General features: G+C 38.7%; 1 protein-coding gene across 3 annotated transcripts in view; it reads left to right on the forward strand.

Moving 5' to 3' along the window:
* rbms3 (RNA binding motif, single stranded interacting protein) overlaps window positions 1–21025 on the forward strand; it is a 137787-nt gene that overhangs the window by 32251 nt on the left and 84511 nt on the right. For all 3 annotated transcript variants that reach the window (XM_079893863.1, XM_079893865.1, XM_079893864.1), the window contains exons 2-4: window positions 999–1156; window positions 14019–14077; window positions 18001–18092. In XM_079893863.1, the coding sequence (XP_079749989.1) occupies window positions 999–1156; window positions 14019–14077; window positions 18001–18092 (309 nt within the window). The remainder of the gene's footprint in view (window positions 1–998; window positions 1157–14018; window positions 14078–18000; window positions 18093–21025) is intronic.

Raw genomic sequence — 21025 nt, forward strand, 5'->3', positions numbered from 1 at the left:
TTTGTGGCCGGGGTATCAAAACCCCGGACAGTGGTAAATACGATTTGAGAGGGCATTCATGTCCAATTTTTAACTAGGAAAATTTGTATTTAGAATAATTCTGACAGCACGTGAAGGCAGCATAAAACCGCCTGGCGGACTGATATCGAAATATCTGATGCTGATGATGATGCATGGAGACTTACGTAAAAATATCGATCGATCGATCGTATTAATTGTATAATTTGCTTATTTATACATTATAAGCCTCTTAAAAATTAACTTTGTTCGCAGATAATTGAGACGATAAGAACTATATAGGCTATTTCTCCTTCCGCCTAAACGCGAAATCAAGCAAAAATAGGCGTCGAACAGTCACGGCCCGGGTAGCAAGAGAGCAGTGTTTACAGAGCTTGACAGGGCGATTTCACTTGACTAAATAACGACCAAACTAAGTAAGTGTTGATCATGTTATTGTTATAGTCTGTATGCTAAATTTCAATGCTCATTTTTCTGTTACGCCCCGTCTGGTTGACAGGCATGCACGCGTAACTTACTTTTAAGTAACGTTAAGGCCTAGCTATTCAGTTGTACGCTGTCATGCCGAATTGTTGAAATATGAAATATGCACATATTTGTAAGTTTGGGAAAATATATATTTATTAGACAGTAAAGCTGGCAAGTGTCTAAAATTAAATGACGAATATATAAGTCTCCTTGAAATTCAAGACAAATTGGATTGCACCCTTTTATTTGCATTGTCTTGTTATTTGGCGTGAAATATACTTGGGTTGCTTGCTTGTGTCTCGTGTCAAATGCGTTAGAGTTGGCAACACTGCTCATAAACTTCACCGGCTTGTGTTTAAGCACACATTGGCTAGAGACGTCCATTAGAGATACATTTTCATTGTCGTCTTCTTAAATCATGCCACCTTGTTGTTTAAAAGTGCATATTACAGTAATCTCATATAAATCATATCAATTTTTTATAACAACTACTGCCTTTCTCTGTCTTGCAGCAGTCATATGCCCCGCCCCCTCCTCCCATGGCTCCGCCCAGCCCCAGCACCAATAGCAGCAGCCACAGTGCGGCGGAGCAGCTCAGTAAAACCAACCTGTACATCCGGGGCCTTCCGCCTGGGACCACAGACCAGGACCTCATCAAACTCTGCCAACCGTAAGTATCTTTTCCCAATGTACCCTATCTGTCACTGCCGGTTATCCTCTTTCTCCTGTCTGAACAGGAATGTCGTCCTATATGAGCAGTTGCTCTATACCTATTTATAGTTGCAAAGACACAGGTGCCCACATACAAGAGCGCATGCAATCATGTAAATGCACGATCAGAAGGTCACAGAGAAACGCAAAAAAAAAAAAAAAAAATCACTGTGCTTAGTTACAGAGAAGATTATGGCCCCATAAATGGCGATGGCAAGTCAGCATCATTAGTGTGTAGGGAGGTCATTATGAAATGCTGTACAAGAACCAGGGGGCAGCTTGCATAATCTTCTGCTCTGATGACTAATGCAGATGTAAATCCTGTGTTTTACTCCAGCGCCATGTACTTTCTGTGAATATTTCTGAATTTTCTAATTTCACCACTGTGAAGTTGACCATGAGAATATTGATCTGGGGTCAACAGTTTCTATGCAATGTTTAGACCAAGGAATGCTTTTTTTCTGTGAGAAAAGACTACACAGATGAGTGCAATTACTGGGCTGCAGCTATAGTTCCCAGAATTCACTGTGATTTGTTTTTTTTGTTTTTTTTGTTTTTTTTTAGGGGGAAGAGGCAGGAAGAGAAACATTACTTTCATTTAAAAAATAAATAAAATAAAATGCATGCCCCACTTATAATGCTCCAAATGTTAACGTGTCAAAAACACAGAGGGTAGAATGATGAAACCTCAAGCCACAACAGCTCTCAATCCCTCTCAGGGTCTCGGGCTACCACGGTCCAGGTTTGCCCAAGGCCTGGAGTGGGATTGGAATCAAAAATTCATGATTATGAAAGTTTTATTAGCTGCGACTGCTGTGCCAAATGGGCAGTAACATTTTGGAAAGGTCAAAAGGGTTCGCCTTGAGGCTCACTTCTGGAGCTCAACAGAAAAAAGAGTGTTCACAAACACTCTTTGCATTTTTTTTTTTACATAACACCACAATGATTTAGATGCCATTCATGCATATCTGCCACCCTAGTGTCGCGATCTAAAGCTTACAGCCGCGTTCATGCATACGCACACATTTTGCGCACATGCACACACAGTTAGTGACCCTTTTCCGTCCTCCAGTGGCTCTGCAGCAGTGGCGGGAAGGGCAGTGAAAAGTGCTTCTGTCAGGCTGACATTTCGGAGATCTTCTTGTGTGATTCCCCATGGAAGATTGGCAGGGTTTTGAGGCTGAAGGTACAATGGGGTTAGACTATAAAGGAGAAATCGTGGCCTCAGCAGAATCCCAAACCTCAGCCATGAAAACGAGCCCTTATAGTTTTCAGCTTGCTGTGCTCACAGTTTTTTAATTAGATTATCTGATAATTGAGGAATGGCAGATTGTCAAGATGCAGATGCAGAATGTTTGCCACATTTATAAACAAACATCCAGATTTTAACGTCTTGATGTTGCATTAGAAGAGGTGAAAAGGTCAAATTGGAGGAGTGTTACATTTACTGAGACAAAAAAAAAAAAAAAAAAAAAACCTGAAAATGTACCAGGGCGTTTTCATAAAAGGCTTGAATATGAATCATGAATTATTAATGATGGCCTTAGGTGAACGCATCGTCATCATGTTTATGTGCTTTCATTATGCATCTGCAATTCTGTGTGTGTTGGTAGAAACCAGAGGGCGGAGAGTCATGTCTGTGAGCCAGTTCATTACTTTTCCTTTCCATGATTCGATATCATGGAGTATTAACCCTCAGGACAAAGAATTTTACAATACCATTTAAAATAATTGCATTTCAGAGACCCTCATTATGTCTCTGATTGTAATCTAATGCTACAGAGAGAAAGTGAGTACAATCCAACTCAATTCTGCTCACATTGGGAGCAAGGTTTTAAGGGATAAATTAGGAATTTCAAGTCCTGTATGATTTTGGCAAGTTTTTCTGCGGCCAGATTTAGATTTTATTGCCCATTCGCAGACCCACAGAAATGTTGTATACATCCCCCAGCCATTCTGTTTTTTGTTAATTCATATTTTGGCTAGTTTGATTATGTTTTCATCTACAAATAATTAGTAGTACTCTACATGGTTTGTTGTCTTACAGTATTCCACATATTTTCTCTCTAAATCAGTAGAGAAAATGCTAAAAAGTTAGACATTTTATGTGGGTATTCTCATTGGCTTATCTTTCATAGTTCAGGAGTCCTGTAATATTTGGATGGAGTAAAATGTCTTCAGAAGAAATAAAAATACACAAATGATTGACATAGAGTAATCATATAGAGCTGCATTACTAATCACAGCTCAAAATATCAGTTTATTTTTATTTTTAAAATCATTTTATTTTATATTTTATGTAGTGATAAATGTTTCAGATCATATTGAACTTTAAGTTTTGATTCTGAATTTTAAACCTTAGAGGAGACAGATGCAAGATTACTAAGATCTATTTTTTTTTTTTTTTCAGGAGCAAAATATAGGGAGCAGGAGACTTAATTTGCTCTCCATTTAATCTCATTGCTGTCTAGGAGAAATAACAGATATAAACTAGATCTCATTTGTGTGTTTTTCCCTGTGTGTGTGTGTGTGAATAAGATCAGAATGTTATTATATGGCTTCCAGTAGTATCTTGGCATTTTCATGGTTTTATTCTCTATTCCTTATCTATATATAATATCTTATATATTTTATATTCACTGAAAAGCATCCAAGGCTTGCTGCCCAAAATGGCAGCCCCCCACACACCCCCTCCCTCGCTCGCTCTCTGTCTCTCAGCCTGATTGACTAACTGAGCCAGTGGAGGAATTGCCCTTGTGTACAGGCCTGCCATATCTAGGGGAGCCTCTGGGGTGGGATCTCATTTTCAGTCGGCAGAGCCCCCCCCGGGCTCGAATAACTCAGGCATCCAGAGCATGCAAACCATTTCTGAGCCAGTGACAAGGCTAGTAACAGGTCACGGTTTTTATTTCAAAGTGTTGCTTTCTTACAATACATCTGTCGTCTTCTTTTTCATAGTTAGACTACAGTTTGATTTATGTCTCCTTCTCATTGCTGTAGAAATGTCTAATCACAGGGTGAAAAGCAGGCTAGTATTTCTAATGATTTGAAGACAGATCCATAATTCATATTTTTTTAACTCCAGTTTTATTAATGTCGCTGCTGTAGTGCAAAACAGGTTATGTTTCAAAGAGCTTTTAGGGAGGGTGCCGGAATCAACTCTATATCCAGTAGGCCTACACTCTCATATGTAAATGTCACTTTTATTCAGTACCACCAGTACCATCTTAAAGTGCCCCTATTATGCTATTTTAAAGGGTCCTTATTTTGTTTTGCAGGTCTTCTACAATAGGTGACTTGTTTCGGCACTTCAGAATCGATGCGTTCTTTTAGGAGAAAATAAGTTTATATATCGTGCACTTTGATCTTTAAAACTTTGCTGGCCTTTTACATTCACAAACAGCTATATTATGCACTGCATGAAAGGAAATAATTTGAAAAAGCATAATGGGGCACTTTAGTTGTCTGTTTGCTCTCATATGGCTTCAAATGACTTGAGATATACAGTAGCACACAAGGTTTATGGACAACAATTAGGATGTTTTTTGTCATTTTAAATTAATAATTGTGATTTTACTTTGCCGTTTAAATGTTTGGGGACAGCACTTATACTCAGTGAGGCAGTATTTATTTTAAATGCAGTGAAAATTGCAATGTGATATTATTACAAATAAAAATAGCAGGTTTCAATTACAATACATTTGATCTTTCTGCATTTTTAATATTATTGCATTTAGCAGTTCATTATATTACTATTATTAATACATTTCATGTTTACTTCTGTAATTTTGTTACTTGATGTCCAATGTAAAATTTGTTTCCTTAAGATTTTTTTACATTTTTTTTATTGCAGTTAACTTTAATGGTTTTATGTTTTCATAGTGCAGGAAAGTCTCTATAATAATGTTTTCCTTATGAGACTTTCCTGCAATATCTGTAGTTATTTCTCTCTGGTGTTGTTTTTTTAAAACCTGAAAGCAGCAACATGTCTCCAGCATACAGACCTAACCTAAGGTCAGATGGGTGTCTTAATCCTCTTGAAGCTCAACTGTTCTGGGTATGTTCAGAAGAGCGTATGAGGGCCAAAAAGCTGCTAGCCATCACGCGTCATCTTGAAGTCTTTGTAAACTCAATATCTCTGTCTCGCTCTGTATCACACAGCTCCTGTCAATATGTCTGAGGTGGAAAACGAAGAGTAAGTGGGAAGCTTTGTCAAAAGGTGCCTAAACACTCGGGATAAAGTTCCTTTGGGCTGGATTTGGCTCTGTTTTATTGATATCAGTTGTCTAGTGCCTTCTGAGACAGCTGCGTCTTCATTTTTGTACTTTTGAATAGATGCTGAAACGTATAATATGGACGTATTGACAATACTTAAACGTAAACATCATTACATATTTATGAATCATTTATATCATAAAGATATTTGTATAATTGCCCCTGTACTATTTTCTAGAAAAAAGTAAAAAATGCTCTTATGCTCATCAAGCCTGCAGTTAAAAACAAAAACAAAACAAAAAAAAACAGTAATATTATGAAATATTATTACAATTTAAAATAATGGTTCTCTTTTTTTAATATATTTCAAAATGTAATTTATTTTTGTGATGCAAAGCTGAATTTTCATCAGCAAGTACTCCAGTCTTTGGTGTCTTATGATCCTTCAGAAATCATTCTAATATGATGATTTGATACTCAGTTATTATCAATGATGGAAACAGTTGTGCTGTTTAATATATTTTTTTGGAATACTTTTTTCAGGATTCATTGATGAGTAAAACGTTAACAGCATTTATTCATAAAAACAGCATTTATTCAAAATAAAAACATTTCTAACAATATAAATCGTTACCATCACCTTTTATCAATTTAACGCATCCTTGTTGAATTAAAGTACTAATTTATTTTAAAAAAAAAAGTTATTGTTCCCAAACTTTTGAACGGTAGTGTATATTGTTACAAAAGATTTCTATTCTAAATAAATACAGTTCTTTTTAACTTTTTATTCATCAAATAATCCTGAAAAAAGTATCTCAGGTTATAAAAAAATATTAAGCAGCACAACTGTTTCCAACATTGATCATAAATCAGCATATTAGAATGATTTCTGAAGGATCATAAGACACCAAAGAATGGAGTACTTGCTGATGAAAATTTTATTTTTGAAAATTTTAAATTGTAATAATATTTCATAATATTACTGTTTTTTTTTTGTTTTTGTTTTTTTTAACTGCAGGCTTGATGAGCATAAGAGACTTCTTTCAAAAACATTAAAAATAGTAGTGTTTCCAAACTTTTGACTGGTACTGTATATTGAAACGTCAATGCCTACCTCAAAACCTACCCATAACCATTTCTTAAAAAATATGTAGATTAACAAAGAAAAACATAACAGACAGACAATAGTGATCACCATAATGTATTCAAAAGTAGTCCAAATGACAATGTGTTGCAGTCGCAGTCCTCTCTGGCGGTATATAGTTTTGTGTAAGTTACAGAGCAGAATTTAAGTGAATAATCTCTGAAAATCTGATCCCAATCCACTTCGTGAAAGTGCGCTTTTCAAACGCACATCACCCAAAACATGACATGTCACAATCTGTAATGAAGCAGGCGAGACTCAATGAGTTTTTGATATCACTGCCATAAAATGTGTCCTAAAGCTTCTTGAGGCAGCAATTTTTAAATTTATAACGAGTGCGGGATTTGACATTTACGGTCAATGAACGCAATGGAGATTAGATCACTGAATCAAGGCTTGAATTTCAGTTTGTTCCTCACAATTGTATGGATTCTTTTAGAATGGAATTTGGATTACAGTGCATGAATAAAATGTATTACGTTTGTGAATTTATGTAAATTTATTTGGTGTATTTTATGGTTCTGTTGTAAGTCACAGCATAGGACTAGGCTATACTGCGAAAACGCCTTTTGTGTCCCACGGAAAACAAAATAAATATTACATGATAAATATTGGTTAAACTATTTTAAGGGTTTAAAGTGTAGTCTTGTTTAACATCATGTAATCCTCTAATAAGAATTTGTTATCATTTAATAAATGCGACTGAAAACAGTCATTGATATGACAGTTGAATAGAATAGATATTCAAAATATTAATACCACTATTTTAATGTTCATGAATAAGGATTTGTACACATTTGTACGTCTGTAATGTTGTTCACACTCAAATAATTTACGTTTGGTGCTGTCAATATATCAATAATGTACGTTTCAGTGTCTATGGAAACATAAATGTACTTTTGGTAGAAACCACACTTTATGTAAAAATGCATACGAATACTCATGAGATCACGTTGCACAGCAAGGAAGGTGTCAGTCATCTTTTTGAACTCTCCTCGACTGTTCAAACCACAGACACACTCGCTTGCAATCCCTGGTACCAAGAAAAAAAAGTGACACAAGCCTTGTCCTGTTAGCACGGTTCCTGTTGCGTTTTGGACACAGACCTAGATTTACCATAAATAATAAATAAAGGGCCCTAATAATGTAAGGTACCCAAAAAAAAAGGATTCTAATTTGCTAGGACAATCTGCCAGATTACATGTGTGATTTGAAGACTCAATGTAGGTGATTTAACGAAGATTAACTTTGCACAGCCACACTTGCAAATAGGTTGCTCACACACATATTTAAAGAAGCGTTTTGCATTTGGTAACTTCACCGAATGTTAGTCACGTCGCTCGCTTTCGTCTCTGACTGAATAATATGACACCCGTGGCAGTCTTGGCTCACTTGGTGTCCTTGGTGAGAGAAGGTCAAGAAAATGTAATATGAGATGTGTTAGTCTAATGCTACATTTTTAGTTTGGTGTGCAATAATATGCAAGAAGGTTCATATTCTGTCGTAATCTGGGTTTGAGGTGATGACAAAAGTTTTTAGCTCACAACAAAAGATTGGACTCAAATTGCCCCACATATATATGTACGTGTGTGTATATATATATAATTTTTTATCTTAGACAGTTTAGACTAGTTTTTTTTTTTTTTTTTACGATTTCTGCCACTGCATTTTTTTTTACCTACAATATTCATTCAAAATAATTATCAAAAGTACTTTTTTAATATGTTTCTGCAACAAAGGCAGTCATTTTTTTACTGTAAATTTTACGTTTTTTTGAGAGACTGTGGTGAGCAGAAATGCTGCATTATGAACGTTTGACATGTTATTTTGCATGTATATTGAGTCATGCCTCGGTTTATTTTTTTATTATTGTACTTTCTAACAAGTTTGAACGAGGCTTTATAAATGCAATCAATGTCATGGCACTTCAGGAAAGTGAATTCTCCTTTTGCAAAGTCACAGGGCTTCTTTCTTGACTCCAGTGGTGCAAGCGAGTGTACAAACAAACATCAGATGCTTGTAACTTACGCTGCTGAAGTGTCGAGCGGCGTGTCAGGCGAGACAGCTGCATTGGTAGCCAATTAAGAGATCCTACACACCCACCTGGATAGAAGTTGAAAGAATGCTGGTTCACATCTCTCGGCACGAGACATCAAACAGTCCGGCATCCGTGGCTGCCGGTGCTCTGGGGAAAATAAAAACACAGATCAGAGTGTGTGACGGCCCTTTGAGAACTGTCATTAGCACTTCACACACTGCAGCTGAAAGCTTCGTACACAAGACGTGTTGTCTTGACGGTGATCAAATCAGCTGGGATCTGCTCCCAGCTTGGGCTGTCACAGCACGTTGAGCCGTGTCGCGATCTTTCAAAAGTGCGTGTGTGGATCTCGAAATATATTTATCTTCATTGAAAGTCGTTTTGGTTAACCTCATGTGGTGTTTACAGTTTCTTGTGTTCGTGTTGATTTGATTTTGTGTGCTTGTGGGTTGACTAAAGCACTCAGAGGGTTCAGTGTGTGCTGTGTTGGAAAGGGTGGTGGCGTGTGTGTGATCCTGTGTGTGTCATTTGTGGGCCTCTGTTTTGGACCTGATCTGCTCTGGTTATTTTGGAGAGAAGGTTCCTTCGTCCAGATCACCAGAGTTAGAACATTGTGATCCCACATACTGGCTAAACTGTGGTCTTTCACTGGAGGTTTTGGTGTGTGTGGTATCAGCAGTCTAAATAAAGCTCTCTGGTAATCTGTTATTGTAAGGGCGTTGTTGCCTCCTTTCGTTCTTTCTTTCTTTCTTTCTTTCTTTCTTTCTTTAGCCCCTTTTACACAAAGATTCCAGAAAATACACTGATAATGTGTCCCGGGATTTGTCCCGTGATCGTTTGATTTTGGTTCATTCACACTGCCATTGATTTTCCGGAATCTGTGCTCGCGTTCAAACACATCCCGTAAAGATCCTGTCAAGATTTGACGTGTAATGTCTCTTCAGTGTTTTAAGTTTGCTTATGATCTGCGATTTCTGCGAAACCACGCTCATGCATGATTTTTTTTCTGATTCTATCATAAATTAGCGCAACGTACCATTTCACTTATTAGGGTGCTTTCACACCTGCCTCATTTAGTTCAGTTGAATCGCACTAGAGTTCGTTTTCCCCATTGGTGCGGTTCGTTTGGGCAGGTGTGAATGCGGCAATCGCACTCGGGTGCGCACCAAAAGCGGACCAAACAAGTGTACTTCGAGGTGGTCTCGGTACGCTTTAAAACGAACTCTGGAGCGGTTCGTTTGTGGTGAGAACGTGATCCGACCTCGAACAGAACCAACTGCCAAAGAACTGCGCATTTTTGGACTAAACCAGTTGCCGTAGTCAACTGCGCTGTGATTATGGGATGAGGAGAAATGTTTGTTGACAGTTTGCACTTTAACTTAAGCATGGCTGCTCGCGGACAAACTTGGAGTTGTGAGGAGGTGCGGAGGCTGATAGAAATTATTAACAGCCGCATCCTCGCTTCATTCTCAAATATTATTGTTTGTCTAAAGTGGTGTAGACAAACTATATAATAAAATATGACCAAGGATACAATCAGCCCACGCGGTCGTCTCTCCATAGTAAACAGCGGCGTGTTGTCTGCCGGATTTTCCTGCACGTTAATTCTGACCAAACGAAGTGCAGTTATGGAAATGCGTTCAAGACACTTTTGGCGATGTGGATGTTGTCACGTGACTGCATTTTGGTTCGTTTTATCAACTCATAAACTGATTCGGACCAGAGCAATCAGTCTGGTGTGAAAAGGAACCAAAACGCCTGAAGAATGCTACAAAGTATCATTTTTCACCCTTGGTCCGGACCAAATGAACTGAACTACAGATGTGAAAGCACCCTTAAGCTGGCGAATGATCTCAGCTTCAGCGTCATCACTACAACACACCCCTTACAGCATTGATTACAGCTTTTGTTCAGACAGGGCGCGTTCCAGGACTGATCCCGACAATGTAACTAGGTCCCTATCCCGGGATCGATGCCGGAGTCAATCCCGGAACATGTTTTCGTTCACTCAGAAGGCACTCTGGCAATTTTATGGCAATTTTCCGGGATCAACGCACTGTGTGACAGGGGCTTTTGTGACTTGACAACATTTGAGCACTATGTAGTTTATCTGCTCTCACTGAAATCAACAAAATCACATCCAATCGGTGACAAAGACGTTTTAGGGTAGCGCTGTTTTTATTGTGATTATGCAACATTGCACTATAGGACCAGAAATGTGGTGTAGAAAGTATATAGGTTATTTCTTTAATACACAGCTGTATAGAGCAGGACTTTGGACCAGTGAGATTTCATTGTGGCCAGGCCAACCAATTGCAGACTGTTGAAAATAAAAACCAAACGACCGACAAAGTGCCTTGATATGCAAACTACAGTATATTGTTGTCAGTCATGGCTGATTAGAACAAAAAGTCAAGTTAATATGAATGAGATTTATGTGATTTGCAGCTCTGTTGTGTTTGGAATGGCTGGGACATGATGCAATATGCTATTTTTGTCCTTGAGTTATTGAGTATAATTTTGCTGTATATCATAAAGTAGATTGTTTACTAATATTGTAACATGCGACTTCTCTCACTGTAAACCATTTAGCTCTTTGGCTTGATGCTATGTAAGGTCAAATTCTTGGCACTCCAGACATCCATGAGGGGAACTCCATGCTTGTGGTTCTGAAAGTTTTAAGCTAGTAAACACACTTGGATCTTGTTATTCATCAAAAGTCAGCATCCACAGAAAGTTTTTAAGCTGATCGGCAATGATATTGAAATGCAACCCATTTAAAAAAGGGTTCAGCACTTCATTAGTGTGACTGATAACACTTGAAATTTGCCAGCATGAATTTTACATATGTGCATACTGTAATGAAATGCATGCAATGCTAATTATTAAAGCTAGTGCATCTTTGGGAGCTAATGACTATAAGGCCGCATTAAAGGAATAGTTCCCCACCCAAAAATAATATTCTGTCATAATTTACTCCCTCTCAATTAGTTTTGAGGATAATATTTAAAAAAAATTTATAAATCTTGTTTTGTATTCCTCAGAAAAACATTACATGTGCATTTGAAATAAGAATAACATGAGGTTATGTAACTGATGACAGAACTATAGGAGATTTTGGGGGGTAAAAATTATAACAAAAAAAAAACAACCCACAATTACATTATTGAGCAAGTACATACAGTACATGTCATTTCTCCGTAATGCACTTTTAGCCTGTGTAGAGTAACGTCACATGCCGGCATCAGTGCTCTCCATCAACTTTAAACTACCCTGATGTTCATTGTTTAGTATGAGAGTGATCAGGACACTTTGCCAGATGTTCTCACAGTGAGCTCCTCCACCTTTGGCTGCAATGTTAGCTGTGTCATCCTGACAAATGATCCGAAAGAACATTACGTTAACCAGAAAGTACGGCATTGGGGTCATTCAAGATTTTGAGGATTCAACAAAGACTATAATTTTGTAACTTAGAAATCTCAACCACAGACTCCGTCTATTGAACATTTATCCCACCTCAGTAGTTCTCAATGCTTCATTTAACAGCATCTAAACAAACAAAACAAGACAGACAAATGATTAGGGGGACATTTCACTCCCTGCATCCCTTATTGGCTGTAGGAGAATGAATCTACGCCTATGTTTGTGAGGAAACCTTCCTGTTCGTGAGTTTCGTGTTAGTGAGACATCCGTGTGCATGACCGCGGCATGGCACTGGCTTGCGGAAACGTTGCCAGCTATGTTGACTACATTCCTATCTCAGCTCCACCCCCGACCCACTCACTCATCTGAGACGCCTGTGTTTGTCCAACCACTTGTTTTGCAAGATGAAATGGCAGCAAATCAAGCGTTCGAGTCAAATGGTTCTCATGTGTTTCCCTCACATTGGTCCGCTACATGCTTTCTCCAGCAGAGCTCCGCATTTTCATGTCTTCCACTCTCTGTTATGTGGTTTCTCTCATCCCCCGAGTTTCAACTTTGTTTACTGACAAACCATATTGACGAAAAAAATCAAACAAAACCAGTATTGTTTCTATAATGAGTCTCTGCAATCCCAAAGTTGTGATTATCCGTTTTTCGCAGAAAACATCCGCCCACACTTACTCTGTGTTATGGTGTGAATTGCAGAAGACTTTGTTGATAAATTCACACGAAACCTCGAACGACAATTGTTTTTTCTGCTATCAACCTCGTAGTTCTACAGCGGCTTAGGATAATTATTTGTATTTCTTCTGTAAAGCTGTGCAGTTGAAGCTGAATTAGCTGCCATTTTCCAGACATCAGCGACACAATGCCTCGATGGGATGCCGCTTCTCACGGTGACAGTAAAATGATCTTTCCCTTATTAAACGCCTCCATCCTTATAAAGGTGGGTAATATAGTCTCCCGCTTTTACCTGGAGGTGGGAGCCGCATTAAATATTAATTAAAAAAGTCACATCAGGAGCGCCACGGTTATATCAGTCTTCCCAGTCTTCAGGCGGAGACGGAAGCGATAAGTAACTTTATTACCTCCATCGTGGATGGAAGGCAGGCGGTAGGGGAGGAATAGGGGAAAAGAGGGACTGCAGAGGGGAAGGGGATTCATTGCAGACACTTTCGTGTTTCTGTGTCAAGACTGGTTTCGCTATGTGAATAGGGGTTTTGTGGAGTAGAGAGAGAAAAAAGAGAAAGATTATTACAAGAATACAAGAGTAGTCAGTGCTGTGAGCTGAGGTGAAAAAGTGAAAACGAGGGTGGGGATTTTTGTAGTGTAGATTGGTGTTCTGTGATGCTTCCAGTGTTTAATTAAATCACTGGGGTTTGAAACTCACATCCTGCGCCCAAAATCAACCTCTCCTTGTTTACGGTGTCCTGTTAAGGAATGTATTGATGTATCGATGTAGATCCTTTCGTCAAGAGTTTTAATGAAGCTAAGCTAAACCTTATTAAACCTACTCTTTGAGTTAGGCTCAAACTTTTTAATTAAGTTCCGAGCAAAGATTACACTTGGGTTTTTCATCAAGTTCAGGCACTTGTATGTCCCAGGGGTTGACTTTTATTAACTAACAAATTTGAACTTTCTTTTTGTCAAATGAAGGTTACTTTAAAACTGTCCCAGACCCCAAAATCTACTTAATTTCCAATGATGCTGACGTTTTGCCAAATTATGCGCAAAAGTGTGAAAATATTGCATGCATTAAATAACTATGAAATTCAAATTGGCAAGATTATCCTATTTTATTCTAAAAAAGGTTAAAAATGTAATTTCCATTATTCCCACCAGGTAATGTAATCACACACAACACATAATTTGAGATATGGTGGAAATCAAAATGACTAAAAAGACTAAAACAAGTTTTGCCCACGTTTCATGTAATACATTGAAATGTACTTTTTGTTCTTTCATTTGAGCTGACCCTGTTGTTCTCTTTGTCCTCTGCAGGTATGGAAAAATAGTGTCAACAAAGGCAATCCTGGACAAAAACACCAACCAGTGCAAAGGTGAGTACCGCAGTCAATATCGGTTTGAATTAAAAACATGCTCACAGAGCATTCACAGTCTCACTTAAAATAATCAATAATCCTCATAAAATGACCGCTTTTGAGTCAGATTAGTCAGGAGATTGTCTGGATGATCTTTAGAGGCGGAAACGTGTTAGCGTGATTGTGGGTGAAGTCTTTACAACCGGATAAGACGTTAGCGTGACTAACAGAGTTAGCCATGGCAAGGAAAAGCACAGGGTTCCTCCTGTGTTGATTTGAAAAGTCCGGGCCTAGTCGTGGGGGTTTAAAAATAGCCATGGGGCGAAGGAAGCGTCCGGCTGAAATTGATGATTTAGCAGACAGCCTCTTTTCAGGAAACACTCAGCCAGTGCTGTAAATAAACAGCCTGTCTTCCTACACAATCTGCCAAACTGGCTTCTGCAGGTTTTTCTCCTGTTTTGTGTGTACGTATACATCTCTTTGTCATGCTTTCTCTCTGAAGGCACATCTAATATGTCCGAAAATGAGTATTAATGCCCACATGGGAAGGGGAGGGAGGGGGTGTTTGGGAAGCAGAGGAAACCACTCCAGGCTTTAGAGGACTTCCACTTCCTGGAGTTAACTGCCCTCCTACTCTGCCAGGCTCCTCCACCCTGATGGGCTTCCAGCCAGGACTTATGGGAGCCAAGGATATCAGACAGGAAACGAACAAAAAGATGGATTCGCTTCATTCATGGCTTTGCTGAATCTACTTATGTTTGTTCTGCTTGCTTTACGCTGTCCTTTTTTCTTTTTCTTTCTTTTTTGCACAGGATTTGCAGTATTCATTTCAAAGATATGTTAATTGATTGCAATTACAGGCCTATCTGCCATAGATTAATTCCATATGATGGAGTAAACCACCGAGAGTTGTTTACAATCAAGTTTGTTCGATCCGTTTGCTTCTGGAGATCATTCGTAAGTTATCAAGCTCCGCAACGTTTTGAATCACTCTTCTTACATGGGTTGTTGGCCGTTCATTAAACACACGTTTAAATGCATGTTTACTTTGTGTGTTTTGAATTACGCAACTAGACTCTGTAATTATGAACTTGTTTGTGCAAAAAAAAGACATATTCAGTTTTAGACAGCTGTTTTTTCCCCTTGTCCGTAATGACAGATGGAAAGAATGGAGGTGGTGGGGTTTTTGGGCAACATTGAAGGTGTGTTTGATTTTCTCTTTTACTCAATCACGAGCCTCTCATTAAACGGAGTGAGCGTAAATATTTTTGTACAACACACCAGCACGCAAACAAGCTTTCTCTTTCACTACCTCGCTTTCCTTTTCTAATTGGAATTATGTGCAGAGGAAGAAGATATTGTGCACAGCTTTTTTTTTTCTCACAGTCTTCATATCCAAAGGAAAAATACGGAGAGGCAAAAGAAAAGAAAGGATGAGAACAGGGCCACTCATGCACATTTGTATTTATGGATTTAATTACGAAAAGCTTCCAAAACACTTCCAGGCAAAACCCTCATCTGTGTGATGTCTACACACAAACAGGCTCTTTTTATCTTTTTCACCTCTTTATCAAGCTCCTTTTCAGGCCTTTTCCGGTCCTGGGCGTCACATTGTTAATAGAAATTGATCCCTGCATTCTTCAACTTGAAACCTCTTTCTCAGCCCACTTCCTGATGGCTGCTGTTTAGCTCTCTTGGTCAGTGACCTCAGGAATGCTTGCAGCGATCTCTTAAACCAAAAGTGTTCCTCTCTCTGGATCAAGAACAGTCTACTGGAAATCCTTTTTCACACACACGCTGTTTTCTTAGGCTTATGAAACATCTGCAGTCTTTGGAACATCTGGATGGCTCTGTTCTCTGCTGTAGAGATCTTTCTCCCTCTCCTTCTCACATCCATGTTTACCGGGAGACTTCAAAGCGGATGGCGTGTTGTTCTATATGTAAGGTGTGTGTGCGTGCGTAAATGAACACATATGTCTGGCATATAGAGCTGTTGGCTTGAACCATTCGCGGGCTCTCCAAAGCTCTGTGCTCTGCCATCTGTGGTTTCGAATGTCAGTCAGGCTTTGAGAGTGTGTGTGTTTAGAGTTTAGAGAGGCTTATGGTGAGAATGCCTCTGCCGAATGAAGACACACTGCCTCAAATGTGCCTCAAATGTACTGAGGGTCTTTAAGAACCTCCGCCACTGCAGTTTTTAATACGATATGTCGTAAAGGAAATCATGGATCTTCTATCTCGCTTGCTGCCAAAGAAATGTTTGGTTAAAGAGCTGGGTGGCGGAATGGACCCTACTGGAAAAGTAGCTGAGTTTTAAAACATGGTAACTGCTTTCTTGCTGGTCTAAGCTGGCTATTAGCTGGTTTGCCAGGAACCATGTGTGCATATATATATATAGTGTCTTATTGCACTTCTTGAATGGTTTAATAGCACTTAAATGAATGATAGCGTTAGCGTTATCATGTACTGAAGCACAGCCAAAGGATGACAGAAAAAACAGATGCTGGGTAATTGCTTTTTTAAATTATTATTATTGCAAAATGAACACATTACTTTTTGGCAGCCCTAATATATATATAAATATACCAGTGTGTTCTCAAACTTTTTGACCCACCCCAGTCTAAGACATTTCAGGTATTTTTCCTGTAATTATGGCAAAACTGCTTATTTTCAAACTGTTGTATTAACAGAAAATAGTATTTTATATTAAATTGACTAACCACATTTTCTTTAAGAGTTAAAGAGTTAACAATAGCTATTGAGGGTGGAAACGGAAATAAATTGAGGGGGAAAACGGAAATAAATAACAAAAGGTTTTTTTTATTATTATTTTTTATTATTAATTTAAATACTTGAAAGTTTGCTGAGGCCCCCTAGTGGGCCCTGAACTCCTGATCAATAACCACTTAATATATATGTGTGTGTGTGAGTGCGTGTGTGTGTGAGCTGTAAATTGTAAAAAAAACTTGCCATTTTGTAGTATAAATAGTGCGTGTAGTGTGTTCACACTGAAAATTACAATTAGAAAAAGTGCACTTTGTAATGCCCGCATGATGCACTTAAACGGAAAAGCAATGTGTGGAATGTTGGACAGTGTGCTCAACTGTCACAGCTTTAATTACGTAACGGAGGGGGAGGGGCTATGCTACGATGTTGAATGACTAAATAACCTTATAAAATGTATACACTACATGGTGTATACACTACAGTACATAGTGCGTAAGAGTATAGTTTGTCATTTGGGATGCAACGATTTAGTCCAGTCTTGTTAACTGGATCAACTGATTCATTGAATCATTGAATCAAATTTGAAAAAAATGCTCAAGAACGTGGCAATAAGAGCAGTGATTAACTGCTTAACTTTTTTTCTGTTCACCAGACAAAGCTATCGTATGACTTTAAAGACTTGGAATAAAGTGCGTGAATTATAGTTTTCTCTTTTATTATATTTAAAAGAGTTGCCATTGTACAATATATGTAAAAAATGCATGTTTTGCTTTCCACAAAGAAAATCATGTGAATTTGGAATGAAGTAAATGTGATTACATAATAATAGAATGTTCATTTTTGGCTGAACTCTTCCTTTAAGCTGGATTTTCCAGCAGGGGTGAGGTCAGGCTGAATCCTTCTCTGTCCTGTTACTGAGGAAATAGTTGACAAGCATGAGCCTTGAACAAAATGGCCGTTTCCTGTCTCCCCAAGCACACACACAGACACAAGCGGCTGTGCTCAAACATGCAGACTCTCTTGTGTCGCCACGATCAGCATGATAAGACAAACAACAGAGCGGTCTTGTTTTGACCCATGAATTTTGAATCTGATAAATGTGTCTGATATGGTCTGATTAATGTCTGATAAAGAACAGTTTTTGGCAAAAATATGTGTCTTATAATGTGTATAAATATCTCTTATCTCACTCTTACTCTGTACGTGTGTGTGTGTAGGATATGGCTTTGTGGATTTCGACAGTCCGGCGGCGGCGCAGAAAGCTGTAGCGTCCCTGAAGGCCAGTGGCGTGCAGGCACAGATGGCAAAGGTAAGCTAGGCTTTACACCATGTCTAAACCAGGTGCACAGTGGCATCTTTCTAGCATCAAGTCTTTTTTCCCAGCAGCATGAGAAATATTGCTTGAAACGACACAATCACTGTCCCATAACTTTGATGTTTAATATACAGTAATGTGGAGCAGATTTTGTACCAATGAAATGTCACTGTGAGCGGAGCTACCCAGTGCGCCATGAGGAAAATAGAAGCGTGTTAGGAAATTGTGTTAGATTGAACCAATACTGTTAATGAGAGAAAGCTAAGTTATAAAAAATATAGACTGGTTTGATGGTTTTAGAGGGGTTGTCAGGCTCGATGCCCAGCTAGATTAGATAAACAACAGTTTGACAAGACTGGCAGACCAGCTAGACCAGTTTAACTCAGATAAGACTAGTGAACCACCTTAGGCAGGTTTAAAAAAAAATCAGCAGAATGGAATTAGGATAACAGGTATGTTGCTACTATATTTCTGATTATGGTGTCACTGATGATGATAATGATTATAGAGAAGATGATGACAGCTGTGATGGTGAATAAGTATAGGTATGATTCTCTGGAAGTGGTGGAAATAGAAATGGAAATGTAGCTTAATGTCCAGTGTGTGCATTCAGATGCACGCACAGTTGTTTAAAGCATCTGTCCTCTAATATTCATAAGCTTGCGGTCTGTCAGGATGCAGATGGTTTGTGTATCTGTGTATCCCATTTACATGCATGCCTGTCAGAGCTCTCTGCAACGCAGCAGGCCTCATGTGAAACAGACAGGTCATCTTACAGAGAGGAGGAGAGGAGTGAAAGAGAGAAAGAGAGTGTTTTAGCTCATGTTTGCATGTTTCCTGTGGTTAGAGTAATAGAATTTACCATTTAAATTGAACTCAGTCAACAACCTTTGTTGCTTAAGGTCAATTACCACAGAAAATAATTTCGACATAAAAAAAAAAAAGGTTGAAGTTAGTTCAACACACTTATGCTACAAATACTTTCTATTGAGCTTAACCCTGGCCGTTGCTTTTTACTGTGGTCAGCTTACAGGCTAAAACTGTTTCAGCAACAGTAAAAGGTAAAAGGAGCAGTTAAAGGTGCAGTATGTAGTATTGACAGCTAGCGATTGAAATGTGTACTGCAGTACAAATTCAAAATATTGGAGAGAGCTGTTTGGCCCAACACCTCCTCAGACTCGATGCTCACTAGGGGCGTAAATCGGACTGTTCATCACAATACAATATGATATCAAATCTCTCAGCCAGCGATACGATATTTGCCGATACCTCAATAAATTCTGCGATTCGATTCGATTCAGGGCTATATCGATTGATTTATCGATATTTAGAGATTTTGTGCCAAGTTTACACAACCAGTTACATTTTTATTAACTCACAAATGCAACCAAAATATATAACATGAACGTTTAATTAAACTCTTTGAAAGTTGCACACCCTCTCCCATTTGGGACATTTACAACAGAAGAGTTAATTTGCAAAAACAGATAACTATCAATCAAACTGCAGCTGGGTTGTTTTGATTAACTTAAAGAAATACAGGTTACTTACAAAATTGAAGTTCATTCAAAGTATGTTTTTTTATATATATTAAAAGTTAGTTTTTTAGCAAAAGCAGATAACTCCAACAGTGGTTTTTGTTTTTGGCAAAAGCAGATAACTCCACATTTCATGTTTCAGAGTGATATTATGATATATAATAAAACACTCAGTTAATCTTTGTAACGTTAATCTCCTCTGCTGACATACTGTAGACGCCTGACAAACTTTATTGTTGTGATTAGACGCAGTACAGGGAGCTTTTCCCTTAACACTGATTCTTGAAAAAGTTTCAGCTTTTATTTTCCTTTTACGCCCCGAAGAAGATATCACGGGTTCAAGTTCATTGAAGTGATCCATCCTCAATCACTTTTAGTCAGCTTTGATGAAACTCCTCTCAGTTAGCGCATCTTTTTGAAGTGGCTAGCAGCCTTGTCACCTGACCTGAATACTGTGCGCTGATTTGCTAAAACGGACTTATCGGGTTGTGTTCACAAACAACAAGGATGCTTGTCGGTTTCTGCTGTAAAACAAGAACTTGTGATGCCTTGACAGTGGACAATACTGGCTTTTTGTGACATACTGGCTTTTGTTTAGGGTTCAGTCAATCTTGTCAGGCATCTATTTCAGCTGAGGAGATTAACGTTACAAAGACACACCGGCAGACAGTATGGTGAGTAAACGAAAATGTGCGCTTTGGCGGAAATGCGTAGACGGAGGTTAGGTGAGGATGTGGAGAGTGTCAAAATAAAGGTACCTCATATTGATATTTTATGTGTGGCATCGATGCATCGATCAAACGTCTAACGATACAATGCATCGATCCATATCAATGTATTGTGACACCTCAAATGCTCACGCAGGTTGCCAATTTTTGGGCACGCAAAAGGAGCGAGCGCAATTGACAATGGAAGGCGATGAAGTTGATTCATCCACGTTTTAATATTCCTCTGGTCATAGAGCTTTTTAGATGAATGCCGAGGCTTTTTATTCGGGTATAATCTGCAATCTCTGACCCAGTTCGTGTGCTGGCTTCCATGGTTGCAATAGGCTTTGTTTTTCGCCAACTTTTCCATTGCGTTTCAGAAACGATCTCCGTCCACACTACATGACTGAAAACGCATGTCACATGACTGTTCATGCACACCAGGCATGCGCATAGCACAGCTGATTGGTTGCTGTTGCATCATCGGCCAATGAGCTGTGGCTAAACATTCAAATACTGGTAGTGTTGCTGTTAGCAGTCTGCAGCACACTTCTAGAAACCCTCCACCTTCCCCAGCTCCACCTGTATAGATATGCTATGGGGGTTAATTCATGTATGTTACATGTGCAGCTACAGCAGCATGTCTTACATGCTCACAGCAATGTCTGTGAAGGATTTGGCA

Source organism: Squalius cephalus, assembly GCF_949319135.1.
Source record: "Squalius cephalus genome assembly, chromosome: 15".
Lineage (NCBI taxonomy): Eukaryota > Metazoa > Chordata > Actinopteri > Cypriniformes > Leuciscidae > Squalius > Squalius cephalus.